This window comes from Vitis riparia, chromosome 17 (genome assembly GCF_004353265.1).
Source record: "Vitis riparia cultivar Riparia Gloire de Montpellier isolate 1030 chromosome 17, EGFV_Vit.rip_1.0, whole genome shotgun sequence".
Classification (NCBI taxonomy): Eukaryota; Viridiplantae; Streptophyta; class Magnoliopsida; order Vitales; family Vitaceae; genus Vitis; species Vitis riparia.
The window spans coordinates 8848189-8863813 of NC_048447.1; the positions used below are offsets into that span (position 1 = coordinate 8848189).

General features: G+C 33.5%; 1 protein-coding gene and 1 pseudogene across 1 annotated transcript; both read right to left on the reverse strand.

Moving 5' to 3' along the window:
* Positions 1 to 721: 721 nt before the first annotated feature.
* Positions 722 to 5218, reverse strand: LOC117904065 (annotated as a pseudogene).
* Positions 5219 to 9620: 4402 nt separating this feature from the next.
* On the reverse strand, positions 9621 to 13964 carry LOC117904641 (plant intracellular Ras-group-related LRR protein 9-like). Its single transcript, XM_034817341.1, has 3 exons — positions 13050 to 13964; positions 10730 to 10896; positions 9621 to 10603 (listed from the first exon to the last, which is right to left on the reverse strand). Exons 1-3 carry the CDS (start codon positions 13794 to 13796, stop codon positions 9964 to 9966), a joined length of 1554 nt encoding a protein of 517 aa, XP_034673232.1. The 5' UTR covers positions 13797 to 13964; the 3' UTR covers positions 9621 to 9963.
* Positions 13965 to 15625: the final 1661 nt, after the last annotated feature.

Here is a 15625-nt window from a genome sequence, read left to right on the forward strand (position 1 = left end):
CTGTGGTCACAACAACATACCCTGATCATCTGGCACTAAGTTATGAACATTTCCCAGGAATTGGACGAGAGTAAACAATTGTTAGATCATCAATTTTCTCAAACTAGATTGAAAATATAGGGAGAATGATGAAAAAGTTATTCCAATTCAATTTTGATCTTTGAATAGATTGAGTGAAATATTGAACTGATATATAATTCTAGACTAGTGGACAGACATTATTCCAATCACATTTCAATACAAGTATTGTTCTTTGCTAGATGAAAGCATTTGTTTTATGTCTTTCTGACTTTTATGTTTCAAAGTGGCAATTGAAGACGGTGCAAAATGGCATTCTCCTACCTAAAAAATATAGGCCACTATGGAATCAACCTCCAAAATATAAACCTCAAAAGTCCTTATTGCATTAGAAAAATATATGCAATAAGAAAAGGATACCCCTTATGAGTCATTATCAACCCCAACATAATTTACTCGAAGATTTCATAATACAAAATAAGTTCCTTGCTGATAACTCAAACATAGTCTTTCTTCTTAGTTTGGAGTTAAGGACAACATTATACCATCACTACCAAAAAAGAAGGGCTTCTGGGGAAACTGATGTTCTGGTTGATGCTTTGATCATTTTACCGAATCACAACAAATCCTTATTTGGATCATAAAGTATCCTCCACTAGGTAGCTTAGTTTTGGAACTATTGATATTCTCCAAATTTAATGAATTAAACAACTTGATGATTACATTCTAATAGGACACTGGAAGCATTCACTTTATCCCTAACCATCCTTGCATGAGAAAAGTGAAGCAAAAACCATTAAAAGGAAAACATCTAAATATAGACAATCCTAGTGATTGAATTAACGAAAGAGTAAGATCATACTTGTTCCCAATTCGTGCTCATGGTAATGGCTAAAAGCAACAATGCTTGTAGACCACTCCCATCCAAAGCCCATGTAGGAGAAAATGAGCATCAATAAGACAAGGATGGAAATATATGTGCTTGCTAAGAAAATGAAACTTTTACACACCTTTCCTCCAATGGACAAGACAAAAGTGAGGATGATTGTTGAAAGAATACCCACAAGGTAGTAAGCAACAACATTTATAAAAGCACCAATCTTCTGCTAACCACATCCTCTAGTAATACATATTGATCAATTTTTTGTGATATTCATAACTAAACTCATAAAAAAAAAAAAAAAAATTGTTCTATTTTAATAGGAAAAGAGTACTAGAAAATAATGAATTATTACTTTATTCTTTTTATGGCTTTCAATGCAGATGGGAGCTAATGTTGGATGATAGAATCAAGATCAGACCTAAAAGTTGTTGATTTTCATGCAACGATTCTTGGTGAAAATTTAGAGAAAAATGAAAAGAAAACACACAAATTTAACGTGGTTCAGCAAATTGTCTACATCCACATGAATAAGAAATAAGACTTTCACTATATCTCAATTAGGGTTACATAAAAGGGTATTTGCCCTTTTTCTCCATGTGTCTTTCACTCTATATGAGCCACATACTACAATAAAAGCACGCCTTGGATTCCATTCATAAAGTTATATATAGCAAGAACGGGCATGATGGATGCTAGATATGTCACAACTTCCTCTTCATTGGTGTACAAATATCCCCACACACCTCACACAACAACTGCAAGTAGGCTTAGTGATAAGCCCTTTGTAATGGCTAGGAATATCACAACTTGTATTGCAATTTGCGTAGCTTGTGGTCTCTCTGCACTTAATTCATTTGAAACTCTCATGCTTTAGAGCCAAGAAATAGAGAATGGTCACAATAAATTTAAAACAGTATGGGCAATGAATTATCATATGATCATGTCACACTAGAAGTATACCTCACTGCACTGCCAAAACCAAAGGGAATTCTGAATACCACTGAGCTTGTGTTTAGACTGGGGGATAAATTATTGGTGTTAGCAATGGAAGACTCATACATCAAATGAAATTGAGTTAAAGGCAATTTACATGATTCTATGAGGCTTTATCTATATCTAGGATATATGGAACACAAACCTGATTGACATCATTGATGCTTCTAGATTTAGGTTGGGAAAAAGTCCAAACATGAGAACCAAAAACTCATATGACCAGAACTCCAAGCTAATACAAGGCATGGGTACAATTAGATTAAACAGAAGTATTTGAAATTTTTGTATGACTTTGAGGAGCTTTGATGTTATTGTAAAAGGATAATTTTATGGTACGGGAAATAATCAGACTCACCAGACCATAAGAGTAGAAGAAATTGCTAATCTAATAAAGCTAAGGAGATTCTTCATGCCCTCCTTGGAGAATCCTGTCCAAGTCTTTGGACATGCAGGCGAAAACTTTATATAAATTCCCAAAATCAACACATTGATCCATTAAAATATAGCATTGGACAAGGCAACACCTCATTACCAAAGCCATTTTTGAAAACCAAAGTCCAACACATGAGGATATGAACTAAACTTGTAAATCTAGTACTAATTGTTGATGACCACACATTATTTTGAACCTATAGAAATCTGAGTTGGCACTGAAGGATGCCATAAGCAAAAATACTAGGGATAAACCAACGAGCATAAATTCTAGCTTGCATTGAAATTTTCGAGTTTTGGCCAACCATTCTGAAATTTTGAGTTGTATAGGCCCAGATGAATGCTATTGGAATGCACATTAGCATAAGAACGAGTAGAGCCCTATGCATGTATATACCTAGCATATGATATTGTTTTGCTCCATAGGCTTGTCTATAGAATGTTTCTGGTGGACTTCCCATTCTTAGCTATTCACAATGAGAGTTAAGATATTAGACTTTTTCGACTATGTATGTATGTATGTATCTATTTATCTATCTAAATTCTTGGCCTAAAGATTTTCTTAATGAACCAAGACAAAGAAAAAATGACAGGATCCACTCTGAACATACATAAAGACCAAAAGCATATGTACATAAATTAATCTAAACTTTGGAAGATGGGTTAGTAGAAAATCTCGTATGTTGGGGTGCAACAATGCCCACTCTTAAGTCAAAGGATGGGTCATCAACACTAATAGAACTTTCAGATGAGATGATCAAAGTAAGATCTAAGGGAAGAGTTAACTTTTCTTTCATGGAGATTGTGAGTGTTTAGCGAGGTTGGTAATTCCGAACAAAATTTCTGAGTGTCTTCTAACTCGGTTTTTCCAATTCTTCTTCGGACTACTTGACATTTGAAGATTAAGACTTTGGATTTGCTAAGAGGCCAAGGTATGTAGCCGAGTGTGTGTTGAATGAATTCAAATCAATCATGTTTTTCAACATGTTGGTTGCCTTGAATTATTTAAAAAAATGTAAAAGAAGTTAAGAGAAATAATTTTTGGTAAAAGTTGTAAGTTCCCCTATTTCTGGATTGATCCAAGTGTAGGGGTAGATCAATCCAAATAACTTCTTTTTTAGATCTTTTCTCAACCCTTGGATTAAGGGTTTCATTCTCATTTAAAATCAAATTTTTCTCATTTCTGGATGAGAAAGATTGTAGTAGTCGTGAGAGAGAGCTCCTCATTCCTTACCATTTTGAGGTTGTTTGCATACTAAGAAAATCTCGTCCAAGTTTTCCAAGAAAATTTTTAAATGAATTTTTAAAAAGAAAAATGAGTTGATTCCTTAAACATTCATCTCTTATTCTTTTGGGTTTGTGTAAAAACTCATTTTCTTCTTGCGTGGATTCAAGAAAAGATTGAGATTGAGTTTGGTGTGGACTCCAAGTGTGCTCTGAAAGAAGAAGGTGAGAAACTAAAAGTGAAAGGTACTAGTCAAGTAATCCAGGAAGGATTGATAGGCTTGAGCTAGGTAAAACCTTGTATTCAGCTTTTGTTCTTCATAGTGGACATTTTCAATTGATTGTAGGCCCATGGTTTTTATCTCTTCGAAGGTTTTCCACATAAATTTTGGTGTTGCCTCATTGTCTTTAATTCTCCTTTTCATTTCATTTTCAGTTTTAGCTTTCTTTAATAATTTGGATATCTAATTTCTGGGAATGTTGAGATAAACCCGATATGAGTTGCCTTTTAAGCTATTTATGATTTTTTATCATAGGAATATTGAGATATCATGCTCTTGTTATTAATTAGAAACTGTTTTAAGGTTTTTGTTGAGGAGTCTTGAAACATGTGCATGTGAATTGCATTTTATTCTTATTGGGGTGTGTTGTTGCATTCATATTTCCATGTGTTTTCTAATTTGTGTTTCTTATAGTTTGTAAAGAGAAGAAAAAATTGTAAAAATTGTTAAGGTTTGTTAACATGTGTTGGAAAACTTTTAAATTGGTCTAAAACACCTATTCACCTTCCTCCCCCCTCCCCCCTCCTTTAGGTGTGTTCTATCATTAAGATTCATCTTTCAGAGATCATACTTATAAGTGACCATATTTTATAAAGAATGTTGCATAGAGTCTATGATTTAGAGGCCAAATTTTTTTAGAAATGTTATAAAGTTTCGATTTGATATTCATTTTTCAATAAATTGGTAGCTCATAGTCTCTTTCTACCAGGAAAAAAAAAACTTTTCTTTCTGCCTAAAAGGATCATTAAGATTTAGAGTGTGTTTGACAGTGATTCTAAGAAATGTTTTTACCATTTTTAACACTTGAAAAATAAAAATTTTCAAGTGTTAGAAAGGCTAAAAACACTTTTTAGAATCACTGTCAAACGCACTCTTAATAACCTAGGATTCTATAATTGATTTCCTTCATTATTAATCATAATGATGAAAAAAATTAGGATTTGATAACCCCATACACAGAATCTATAATAATCTTTTTTTTCTTATAGTACTTCATTGTTAGTGACTTAATCCACCGACATGAAAACAAGTCCAACTTTTACACAAAAGAATCAAAGTAGTAGTGAAGTAAGCATAGAAGAGTAGAAGAAGCCTTATACCATGAAATTGAAACCAGTGACTCCTGCAAATGAAGTGGCGATGGAAGCACTTGATAGAGAAAGCTCCCAAGATGGCCAACAAACATGACATATATCATCTATAAACTGTACTGCAACAAACTAACCATAACCAAAGACCCTACTAATTTCATTTGCTGCTTCAGCTCTGCCCAAGCCTCTGATTTATCACAACATTTCTTTGTTGATTCTCCACAAAATCCAACACCATTTTCATCCCTAGGAATGAGAGGAGATTCAAGACCACGTTTGAAGCCTTCTCCGTCCATCTGAGCCCTTGTTGTTCTTGAAATCTCAAGAAAATGGAGGATGGGAAATATTTTTAGTATACTTGCCAAATGCATGCTATATTGGACTACTTTTTGCACTTTAGCTACTAATAGCTCATCCCTTTATGTTGTAAAAACCTTGGAATTGAGATCATAAAAGCTCTAAGATGAGTATGTGTTGTAAGATAGTTAACTCTCATTATAAAAGCCTTCAATTAAGATGAACTGACTATAAATCATAGGGATAGATGAGCCTCAAAATAAGGATGATATCAAACTAATGTATGGAATGATTAAACCCTAAGATAAAATTAATATGACCATGAATATAGTATGATAGATTTAACTTAACCTCAATAATAATTAATTAATTTTTAGATGAGATCATGAATACTTTTTGTGATATTTCACATTGGATAAGGGAGAAAGTTTCTAACGTTATATAAGTATGGGATCCTTTTAACCTTGTAGACTCATTTTAAAGTCGTGAGGGCCCCTTTAGGCTCAAAGCAGACAATGTTTACATGATTAGGTGCGAGTCATTACAAATGGTATCAAAGTCGATCTTCGACCCCGATGTGAAGGTTTGTTTGGCCCTATGATGGGTGTTTGTCTATTTGGTCTCACAATCTCATAAGACACAATGAGAACACTATGTTTGCATAGGAGGGTGTTTGTGATATCCCACATTGGATATGAAAGAAAGTTATTGGCGTTATATATGTATAAGAGCCTCTTAACCCTATAAAAGCGTTTTAAAGCCTTGATGACCCTTTTGGGCTTAAAACAAATAATATCTACACAATTGGGTGGAGAGGTAGTTACAAAATTGTATCAAAGTCGATTCCCGACTCCGTTGTAGGGGTTTGTTTGACCCTATAATCCCATGGAACATAACGATGACGTTGTGTCTACATGGGGTGTGTTTGTGATATCTTACATCAAATAGGGGAGAAAGTTTCTAACACTACATAAGTATGAGTTTCTCTAAAGCATGTAGACGCATTTTAAGGCCCTAAAAGCCTCTTTGGATCCAAAACAAACAATATTTATACAATTGGGTGCGAGTTATTACAAATATTTGTGATATCTTATATAGGATAGAGGAGAAAGTTCTTGACACTATATAAGCATAGGTCCCTCTTGACCATGTAGACACGTTTTAAAGTCGTGAGAGTTCTTTTAGCTCTAGAGTGGACAATATATACATGGTTGGGTGCAAGTCATTACAAACGGTATCAAAATCAATTTTTGACCTCAATGTGAGGGTTTGTTTGGCCCCATGAGAGATGTTTGTTTATTTAACCCTGCAATCTCATGGGACACAACGAGAACATTGTGTCTACATAAAGGGGTGTTTGTGATATCCCACATCAAATAGGGAAGAATGTTTCTAACGCTAAATATGAATAGGCTTCTCTTAACCCTATAGACACATTTTAAAGTTGTGATGGCTCTTTTAGGCTTAAAGCGAACAATATCTATACAGTTGGGAGTGGGTCATTACAAATGGTACTAGAGTTGATCCCTGACTCCAGTGGAGGAGTTTGTTTAGCCTCATAAGAGATGTTTGTCTGTTTGGCCTCGTAATCGTATGAGACACAACAAGGATATTGTGTTTGCATGGATATCCCATATTGGAAAGAGGAAAAAGTTTTTGGCACCATATAAGTATGGGTTCTTATTAACCTTGTAGACACGTTTTAAAATCATGAGGGTCCAAGGCCTATTTAGGCTTAAAGCAGACAATATCTACATAGTTAGGTGTGAGTCGTTATAACTATAAACTACTAAAAATAAAAAGACGATAAGTATCTTTTTTTTTTTTTTCGAGAAAATGAGCAATCAATAAATAAAAAATGTATCATCCACCATAAGCAAATTTTATAAAAATGCTTTATAAATTTGTTAAATGCCTTATTTTTCTTTAATTTTTTTTTTTATGCTAGGAATGCTTTTAAAAGTACTTTTAGCATAAAAACACTTTTGAAAAAAGTTAAGTGTCAATTGAAAAATCATTTGTTATGCTTCCTAGAAATACACTTGACAATTGATTATTTCAAAAACACTTATTACTAAAAATATTTCAAACAAAAATACTATCAAATACACTAATGCATTTGAAAACGGTTCTATTTGAAGTGTTTTTAATTAAAATATTTTTTCTAAAAATGATTTTTTCAGAAAAATCGTACAAGAAATATTACTAATTGAATTTTAATTTTTTAAAAAATATTTTTAAAATTTTATTACTTATTCCTTAAATTTTTAACTAAGTAGAGGAAAATAAAATATTTGACTTTTTTTAAATATTAAAAGTAATCATTGATTTTTCTTTATTTTTAAATACTTAATAGATATGAAATATTAAAAAGAATGAATAACTTAATATTTAACAATATTAAATATCATTTAATTTTTATTTTTATTTAAAATTAAATGAAAAACAAATGCCACCTAATTCTTTTAAAATCTGCCTCCTTCCAATCCCTTGAACCAACCAATGCAGAAAGCTGTGAAAAACTCTATTGCATTAAAGAGAGTTAAAAACATCAAATCCTACCTCAAGAAAATTAAAGAAAATGATTTTATGAAAAATGAGATAAAAAAAAGTAAATATAAAAAAAAAATTAAATCTATTTTTCATTTGCTTTCATTTTTTTTTTTTTCTATATTTCATATCTACTTTTTCTTTTCTTAAATTTTTTTTAAAAAAATAAACATAGAATAAAATTTCCCTTTGTTATTAATAAGAAATCATCCCATCTTCACCTTCCCTAACTCACGTAGCTATTAACCTTTTCGAATACTTCTAAGAACACAATCTTCCTCAATAGGTCACCAACACACAAAAATTAGGAATAGAATTTCAAAATGATGACAGTTAATTTTCAAAATAATTGGCATAGCAACCCAATTTATAAGGATATTTAAGTCATATTTTTTAAATTTTATTTTTAAAAACAAGTTTAAAAAAATATGATCAAATGGATCAATAATTTCCTTTTATTTTTAAAAATCAATGAAAACAATTCGTACTTATTCGTTAAAAATTGTTGTTTATTTCATTATGTTTTTAAAAATTGTTTTCAGAGAATAATGGTGAAATAATGTTAGAAATTTTTAAAAATAATTTTGTCTTTTCTTTTCAATATGTTGTCTTTTCTATCAATATAAAAACTTATGGAAAGATGACATGACTTTTTGTTTGTTAATTTTGGACAAAAAATCACAATCTCAACTCCATCATACTTTGAACCGGATCAACAAGCAATTGGCCCCATCCACATTTTCTTAAAGAAAGTGAGGAAAAGAAAAGTCTTAGAAGGCAAAGAAGAAAACGTAATATCTGAAAGAGAGACGTGTTGCCTGTGCTCTGCCATTAATAAGATTGTCGCCTTGAACCACCCTTTTTCTTATTTGATATTGTTTCTACTTCGTAGGTGGATTCTTAACTTGGGTTGCAGTATCAAACACTCAAAATTATGCCGTAGTTATGGCCTATGGGGAGTAGGCAGGAGTTAGATAAGTAGGGTTCAGTGCATGGGGTAGGGCAGCAAGTCAAAACCAAAACATCCATTAAACCCAATTGTAAAAACTGATGAATAGATTTGGCAATGCTGACTTCATCGGTTTGCTTTTGGAGTTCCTCATTTTTAACCTATAAAACTTGAATCAAGATTTTAGGGTTAGGGTTTCGATGAAGAATGAAGACGAACAAGGGAAGGAGAGATTTGCTTGGAGTTTTTTGGGTGAGTGAATTTATAAATTTACCCTTAATTAGTCAGTCTCGTGCGCAACACTTGAACATTTTCATCTAAAAAGCTTGGAATGTAATGTGTTCGATTTTAAACATGATTGAGCAATATGTAAAATAAGCGATATATTGAGAATGTACAAGGTATTAAATCCTTATAATAATTTAACTTCTTTTTTTCTTAAAAAAAAAAACTGGCCTAAAACACACCTTTATTCAATCCAATCCCATGGATGGCAAGTTGATTAAGAAATAAAGATTGTCACTTTTGGAAGAAAATTGAGTGGCCATGGTGAGATTCATGAGGAAGAAAATGCAACCATCTAAACGATATGGTCAAAAAGGGTTTTGGCTGTTTCCTCACCAATTGTGCCCATCCATCAAACTTTGATACTGCAAGTTGCAAAAAGCTCACCCCCAGTCGGAATCACTCAGAAGGAAAAAAACTGGAATGCAGACAACATTCAAGTGAAAATCTGTTCCAATACCCTGATTGACAGCTGTATATTTCTTTCCAAGTGATGGCTTATGACCATGACCAACCTCATCCCTGTCCTAAATTACTAATAACCATAAAAAAAAAAAATAAATAAAAAATAAAAAAGAAGATAAGGTTAGATAAGATTATTGCCACACAGCTGCAAATATTAAGAAAACTTCATGATTAATCCATTCAACCTGAAATTAACAACTGCAACACTGTTTGGTGCTAACATTGGAAACTCCATTTCGTGTAGATGTACAGCGCAACTATAAGAAATTGCCTAAAGCAAGAAAAATACATATATAAAAACACCATATTTATTCTGGCAAAATTTATGAACATATCCCAAGAATTGGACTGAAGGAAAAAAAAAATGCTAGATAATCGACTCTCTCAAACAGACTGAATACAGTGGAGAAGAGAATGTGCCATGCTTGCTGCTGGAAGCCATGTCATCCAAATGAAAGTGGTTGCTCAAAAAATAAATTTCAGAGCACATTGAGATCATAATTGCTGATCAAGGTAAGGGTCTCTGGGACCAGGTCCTAAATACCCTGAAACACTCTGGCTTACACCTGAAACAACACCACCCAACCAGGAGGTGCTGCGTGTCAACCAACCAGTCTGTGTTTGTTCTTTCACCTCAAGCAAGCTCTTCTGTTCTTCCTCCACAAGAATCTCAAGCCACCTCTTGGCCATGAAAACCTTAACAGCTTCAACTCCTTCATTCACAACCTCCACAGGGGGAATAACAAGAGGGTTTTGGTCCAAGTTGAGCTTGTTCAGATTGTCAAGCCGGCCAAAAGTATCAGGAAGAGCTTGGATTTGGTTGTTGCTGAGATCAAGTTCCCTCAGGTTTGTTAAATCACCAATTGTTTCAGGAAGTTCTGTGAGGTCACTGAAATTACTACTCAGATTGAGGGTCTCAAGATTAGTCAATCTCCCTATCGCAAATGGAAGGCCACGGAGCTCATTGAAGTGGGCATCAAGATGGCACAAAGACCTCATTTCACCAATAGAAGTGGGAAGGGAACGGATCTTGTTCAGATTGATTGAAAGCCTCTTTAAATTCACCAATTCATACCCAATATTAGTTGGCAAATATGTCAGGTTGTTGAAGCTCACATCCAGCTCGACCAATGACCTGGAGCAAATCAAGACGAAAAACTAAATAGGTCGGCAAAAAGGCGGGGGGGATTGGGGAGGAAAGAAGAAAGGGAGAAGCAAAATCTGAAAAGAGAACATCAAGTCTATGATCAAACAAAATTACCTGCAATGACAAATGCTATCAGGTAAGACAAGCAGCTTGTTCCCAGAGGCATCCAAGATCTTCAAATTAACCAACAACCCAATAGAGTCTGGAAGCAACTCTAAAAGATTTGAAGAAAGATTAAGCTCCTCGAGATTTTCTAGTGCAGCTATCGAATCAGGAATGAACTGTTTCCCTCACATGGGAACCCCAAATATCAGGAAGAGATTATGAAAAGCTAAAACCTCAGCCAAATAATTTTTTTCCACATCATAACGAGTCCGTGAATTCAATAAATCAATTTTCTTCTAAATTTGATAATCCCATAGTTGCAAGGACAAGTCTGCATCACACAAATAGTTGTTCTTTGCCAACATATTATGCTACAAACATTTGCATCCAAACACAAAGAAACACATATATATTGATCTCAGGTACAGGTGTTGGGCAGGAATAACTTTACATTAAAATATCCTTTATTATAAGATAAAATGAAATTTCAACAAATAAAAAGGGAAAGGAAAAACATCTTAACACAACAAACACACAAACATGTATAACAAAGAAAGAACATTCAACTACAAAACAAAGCATAAATGTAAAACAAAACAACATAGAAGTTCATACACAGTATTTAAAAAGTTACATGCACCAATGATAAACAAGAGTGGTTTTAACAATTCTAAATGATCCCTAAATGACAACTGCATTTAGAGACCTTGGTGTGACCAAATCTAACAAGACTTCCATCTAGGCATGCATTTTGATGGTCAGACAAACAGAAGGCATTCTATATCATGTTACATTGGATAGTTCTATGTATGTTTAGCTAAGGATCTGTGCATTTTTTTTTTCTCATTAAAAAAAAAAAGGGAAAAAATAATCTGTGCATCACAACATTGTAGAATTTGCAAGAATCATCCATAAGAAGCATACATGATCTAGCCTAACAGATTGCTGCATCGCCCCTTTCAACAACTAGCATATAAATGAAATGTGCTCAACTAATTAAATATATATATAAAAGGGAACCCAAAGTCCATCCATTCCAACTAATTAAATCAAAAGAGAGAAACATGGTAATAATAACCAAAAGCCATCACTCCAAAGTCCAAATCTTTTGTGCATCTCTTGAACCCAATCAAGAGGAAGTTGCAACACCCATCTGTTAATTCTTTTATGTCAGTGAGATCAGTGAGAGGGCCTAAAACGCAGGGAGGAAGCCGAAAGAAGGCAAGTTGAGCTTAACTTAAGTTCAATCAAGACCAAGCAAGATAAAATTTCTAAGCCAATCCCACAGCACAACAATTGGACCTTTTACACCCATGACAAAGGGTCCTATACCCTGAAATGTTCCCTCCTGCAGGGGTTAGCCATCTTTCTTTTTCCCCACCAATCCAAGACTAGGATGGAAAATTACTCCTAATTGATAAATAAAGAATGGATTTCCAAGGAGCCAAGCAAACCCTAAGGGTGTGTTTAGTTGGTCAGCATCTAAATTCAAAATTGGAAGTGAGGATGAGATTCTCTTCTAATTTTGATTAAATCAGAAATTGAAGATTCCCCTCAAAAAATTTGTTACCATTCTACCATTTGGATATCGTAGGAACTGATACAGAAGAAAATAAAATTAAACTCTCTACATTCCCCTTTTCATTCCATTGAATAAATACCATGTCTTATATGAGTACAACATTCTAATTTTGAACATATTCCATATACAACAGAGGCAGAAGTAACCATGCGTACTTCAGAACATGAGAATCTTATAAGTAGAAATGAGATTTTTGTCTCCGAGAATCTTATTCGCAGAAATGAGATATTCATCCCCTAGTTAAGTTTCTCACAAAATAAACATGCCCTAGCGAAATGCAGACAATAGTAGACTAGAACAATGAATTCTAATTAAGCCCCCGTACTTTGGCTAAGGAGTAAACAGGCGGGGTGGGGTAAGTCTAGTGTTTGAATCTCGCTTCATGTATAATCGGAAAAAGAGTCATGCCAGTGAACTGGGCAAATTGTATTCATGCATAAGTGCTGAACTGCCTAAGAACACCATTCACGAGCAGGGGAAAAACGGGATTTTCCTACTTATGAAATAGGAAATCCAGTAATGACTATAATAAATTTTCAATCAGACAAACAGGCAGTGAAACACGGACGCTTACTGATTCATATAATTGCAAATAACAATCCGATCGACAAAAATGGTTGCATTCAATCAACTCAAAGCAAAAGAAGTACCGAATTACAGCATCAGCCATCCATTTCACACGCAATAAAGAGTATGATCACTTGAACTGTTCTAAACAAATTATTCAAATTTAAGATCTAAACTAACCTCAAGTTGATTGCAAGAGAGATTGAGCGCAACCAAGCTACGAATCTTCCCAAACGCTTCTGGCAAAAACCGCAACCGCCGACCAGATAGATCCACTCTCTCTAACCCTTTTCCAGACGCCTCTTGCAAGACCCCAACAACCTCCTCATTCGTCTCCTCCTTCACGGGCAAATGCTCCACGTCATCGGCAAAAGCCGATGCTGACTCGTAAAGCTTGACCAGCCTCTCCTCTGCCTCCTTCAACAACTTCTCGTATGCCTCGTGCATCTCATCCAGCTGCACCACAGCCTTGTAAATCTGCTTCTCCTTCTCCGCCGCCTGCCGGCATTCCTGCTCCTTCTCCGCCTGATGCGCCCTGAACTGCAGCCGCTCGATGCTCGACGGCCGAGGCGAGAGCACGATTTCCTCGAGCTGCTTCGACAGTCGGGAGTCGATTTCCACGATTTTGGCCTTGGCTTTGTCGACTGCCTCGTGATCAGGTCGTTCACCGAGGGTTTGGAGGACAGATCGGGTTTGGGCGACGTCGGAGATAGCAAGAGTCATGGAGGCCAAGATTTTGGGGTGACTAAGGTGAGGCATCTGATCGACGAGCTCACCAGATCCGCCGGTGGCAGAGGTGGAAGCACCAACATCACCGGACTCGATGTCGATTTGGGAAGAGTCGGAGGCGGGGGGTTTGGAACCAAGTTTAGGAAGTCGAGACATGACGTAAGAGAGAACCGGGAAGGTTTTAGGGTTTGGATCCATAGTTGATGAGCAGAAGGGAAGAAGCGGAAAACGACAATTTGTAGAGAGAGAGTGTTAAGAGCAGTTGAGATTTAGGGCGTGAAAATCGATAGACGCTCTCCCAAGCTTAACTCCTATGCTATGCTGCGGCCCTCTGGGATAGCGGAGAGTGGTGTCCGCGCGTGGATAACGCCATAACCGAAGGGTTAACCTTGCCTCACTCCCTACTCCCTACCTTTCACTCATAAAATTTAAAAAATAATTTTCATTGAGTCATTGACCACATCAAAATAAAATATGGCTTAAAAGTTCACTTCCAATTTATTCCAAAAACAACATAATTGTTTAACAAAATTCAATATTTTATAAAATTTAAAAATAATTTTTTAAAATATCTAATAAATCACTTTAAACAATAATTCTTTTCATTTATGTTTAAATATTAAATAATTCTTTATGAAATAATTTCAAAAAAAAAAGTGGGTTTTTACTCGCTATTTTGAAAAAATATAAAAATAAAATAAATTCAATTTTGATAAATTAAATTTATTTTCATTCACTTAAAAATATTTTAAAATACATATATTGTTTTACAAGTCAAATAATTATTTCTTAAAAGGATCTTTTACTAGTCCGTTAATAACACCAAAAGTTAAAAATATGAAAATAAAATATTAATTATTATTTTACTAAATCATACTAATAGAAAATGTAGATTTAAAAAAGAGTTGGAAAGTAATATTTTATTTTTAATTTTTAAGTTTTTTTGTTTTAATTATATTTAATTTTTATTTTATTTTTTAATTATATTTGATTTTTAATTATTTTGGTTTTAATTTTATTTTTATTTTTTAAAATTTCATATTTTATTATTGATGTCAACTAATAAAATTTTTATTCAACTTTATTAAAAAAAGAAAGAATGAGTGAATTTATAGAAAATAAGATATAAAATTATTATTAATTAGAGAATTAAATAGATTTTATTTAGCACTTGATGATCTAGACATTTTTTTTTTCCAAAAATAATTTGTATTTCATATTATATAAAAAAAATTATAATATATTTATTTGTAAGATATTTTTATCAAATTAAAATAATATATTAATTTTTTTAATAATTTTATTTAATATTATCAAGTAAAAGTGTATTTCAGAAAATAGTTATAAAAGTACAAATATTTTAAAGTATTTTTAAATAGATAGAGATAAGACTGATTTATAAAAATTGAAGTTCTTTTTTTATATTTTTTCAAATTAATGAGTCAAAACCCATTTTTTTTCAGCAATTTATATTTTTATAAAATATTTTATATATATATAAAGTCTAGTTGCTAAACACGTTACAAATCATAATCTTTTAGGGTATAAACAAGAATTAGATTAAACGAGATGGGTTTGGAATGAATGTGTCCACCAGATATTGCTTCTATAATTTTTATATTTTATATTTTTATATTTATATAAGAAGATTTTTTTTTTTTTTTTTTGTATAACTATTACTAAATTTTAATTTTGATGTAAACAAAATAAAATTTAATTTATATATATGTTTCCAAAGGAGAATGGTAACCATAATTGTGGTCAAATTCATTCCGATGGTGTGCATGGTGGTGAGATGGGAGTTTGATAAGTTGACGATGGGAGGGAGTGTTGCATGGTGACGGGATCAAGTGGAAGGAGGCGGCCAAGCAACAACTCACAAACGAAGAATATTACAGTTATGTCCATGGAAAGGGACTAAATGTCCCCCGCCAGGGCCTAACCTTATCCATCCAGAATTCTTCTTTCTTCTACCCTTCATGAAAGAAAAAGTTCAAAGAAAATCCATTAGGACGTGGATTGTGGAT

Coding starts and splice junctions, on each gene's coding strand:
- LOC117904641 (XM_034817341.1), bottom strand. CDS start 13,796: ATGGATCCAAACCCTAAAACCTTCCCGGTTCTCTCTTACGTCATGTCT. Junction 10,897..13,049: donor TCTCTTGCAATCAACTTGAG/GTTAGTTTAGAT, acceptor TGAGGGAAACAG/TTCATTCCTGATTCGATAGC. Junction 10,604..10,729: donor GATAGCATTTGTCATTGCAG/GTAATTTTGTTT, acceptor GATTTGCTCCAG/GTCATTGGTCGAGCTGGATG.